This window comes from Phytophthora parasitica (genome assembly GCF_000247585.1).
Source record: "Phytophthora parasitica INRA-310 unplaced genomic scaffold supercont2.686, whole genome shotgun sequence".
Classification (NCBI taxonomy): domain Eukaryota; phylum Oomycota; class Peronosporomycetes; order Peronosporales; family Peronosporaceae; genus Phytophthora; species Phytophthora nicotianae.
The window spans coordinates 1-1,173 of record NW_008649672.1 but is presented as its reverse complement, the minus strand read 5'-3'; the positions used below and the strand labels follow the sequence as shown (position 1 = coordinate 1,173).

At 55.7% G+C, this 1,173-nt stretch overlaps 1 protein-coding gene across 1 annotated transcript; it reads left to right on the top strand.

The window, feature by feature from the left end:
• Positions 1-382: 382 nt before the first annotated feature.
• Positions 383-1,153, top strand: PPTG_20489 (hypothetical protein; the record flags this gene model as incomplete). The annotated part of the gene is made up of 1 exon (XM_008919300.1): positions 383-1,153. A coding segment is annotated over exon 1 (651 nt), but the record flags the coding sequence as incomplete, so codon positions are not given.
• Between the last annotated feature and the right edge of the window lie 20 nt (positions 1,154-1,173).

Genomic DNA, 1,173 nt, shown 5'->3' with positions numbered 1-1,173 from the left:
GCGCTATTTTATATTATTTCGGAACCCGGCTTCGAATTATACCGAAGTGAATGGCCAGCGTTGATCAGCTTTGCGTAGTTCTTTGCGTACTTGCTCGGCAGCGAGCCCATTGCTGTGAATCCGTACTGCCAGGTGTAAAGGGGTTCGTGTGTGCTCTGGTACTGATAAACGCTCGTGAAATGAGCAACATTGTGGTGCCGTCGGACACCGCCAGCATAACTTGTCCGACAAGCCTATCAAGCTTGCACTTGCTCTATGGCACGCTTCGATGTGGAAAAAGTCCTTGGTAATTTTTCGCCAATCAACGCCTTGCAAAAAGATACGACAAATGATTTCCATGGCGATCTTCCTGCAATACCTCCTTCTCATATTCGCTTTTGCGCGCTCGGGAGCAAGTCGAGTGCGGACGGGCGGAAGCAGGCCGAGCCACAGCGCAAGCGCAGCGTGTTTGGTGTGTCCAGTATTGAGTGTTAAGTGTCGCGTGTGAATACGAAGCAAGGTCATGGGCGGAGCTGAGTCAGCCGAAATGGATTCCAAGCAAAAACTAGCAGCGGCCGGCGGCAAGACGAAGGCCAAGAAGGAGACGCAGGTGAAGAAGGTGGAGGGTGGCGTGACTACGTACACGTCGGCCACGTCCACGGAGGAGAAGGCGCCCGTTGCGGACTTTGAGGCCGTGAGCGAGCAGACGATCAACAGCAAGGGCGTCAAGACGCCCCACGAGCCTGAGACGGAGCCGAACGACCCCAGCAAGGCACCCGTCGAAGGGGAAGGCACTAAGACGGAGGTGTTCCGTACGGTGGAGCCCGATGGATGCATCGTCACCAAGACCGTCAAGACGACACGACGCAAGACGAGATCGGCTACCGGACAGCTCATCACGATGATCGAAGTGGAGACGACCACGGAAACGGAAGAACCAGACGGAGATACAACGACATCAATCAAAACTGAGACAACAACGGAAATGGAAAGCAAGAGCGCCCACCAACGCCATGATGCCCCACAAAAGCCAATTGCAAGCAGTACCACCGCTGCCACTCCCACCGAGTCAGTGCAAACGGAGGTGTTCCAGTCGCAGGAGGCCGACGGCAGCATCGTGACGAAGACGGTGAAGACGACAACGCGCACGTCGACGACTGCCAGCGGCGAGCTGGTGAAGACGATTGAGGTGGA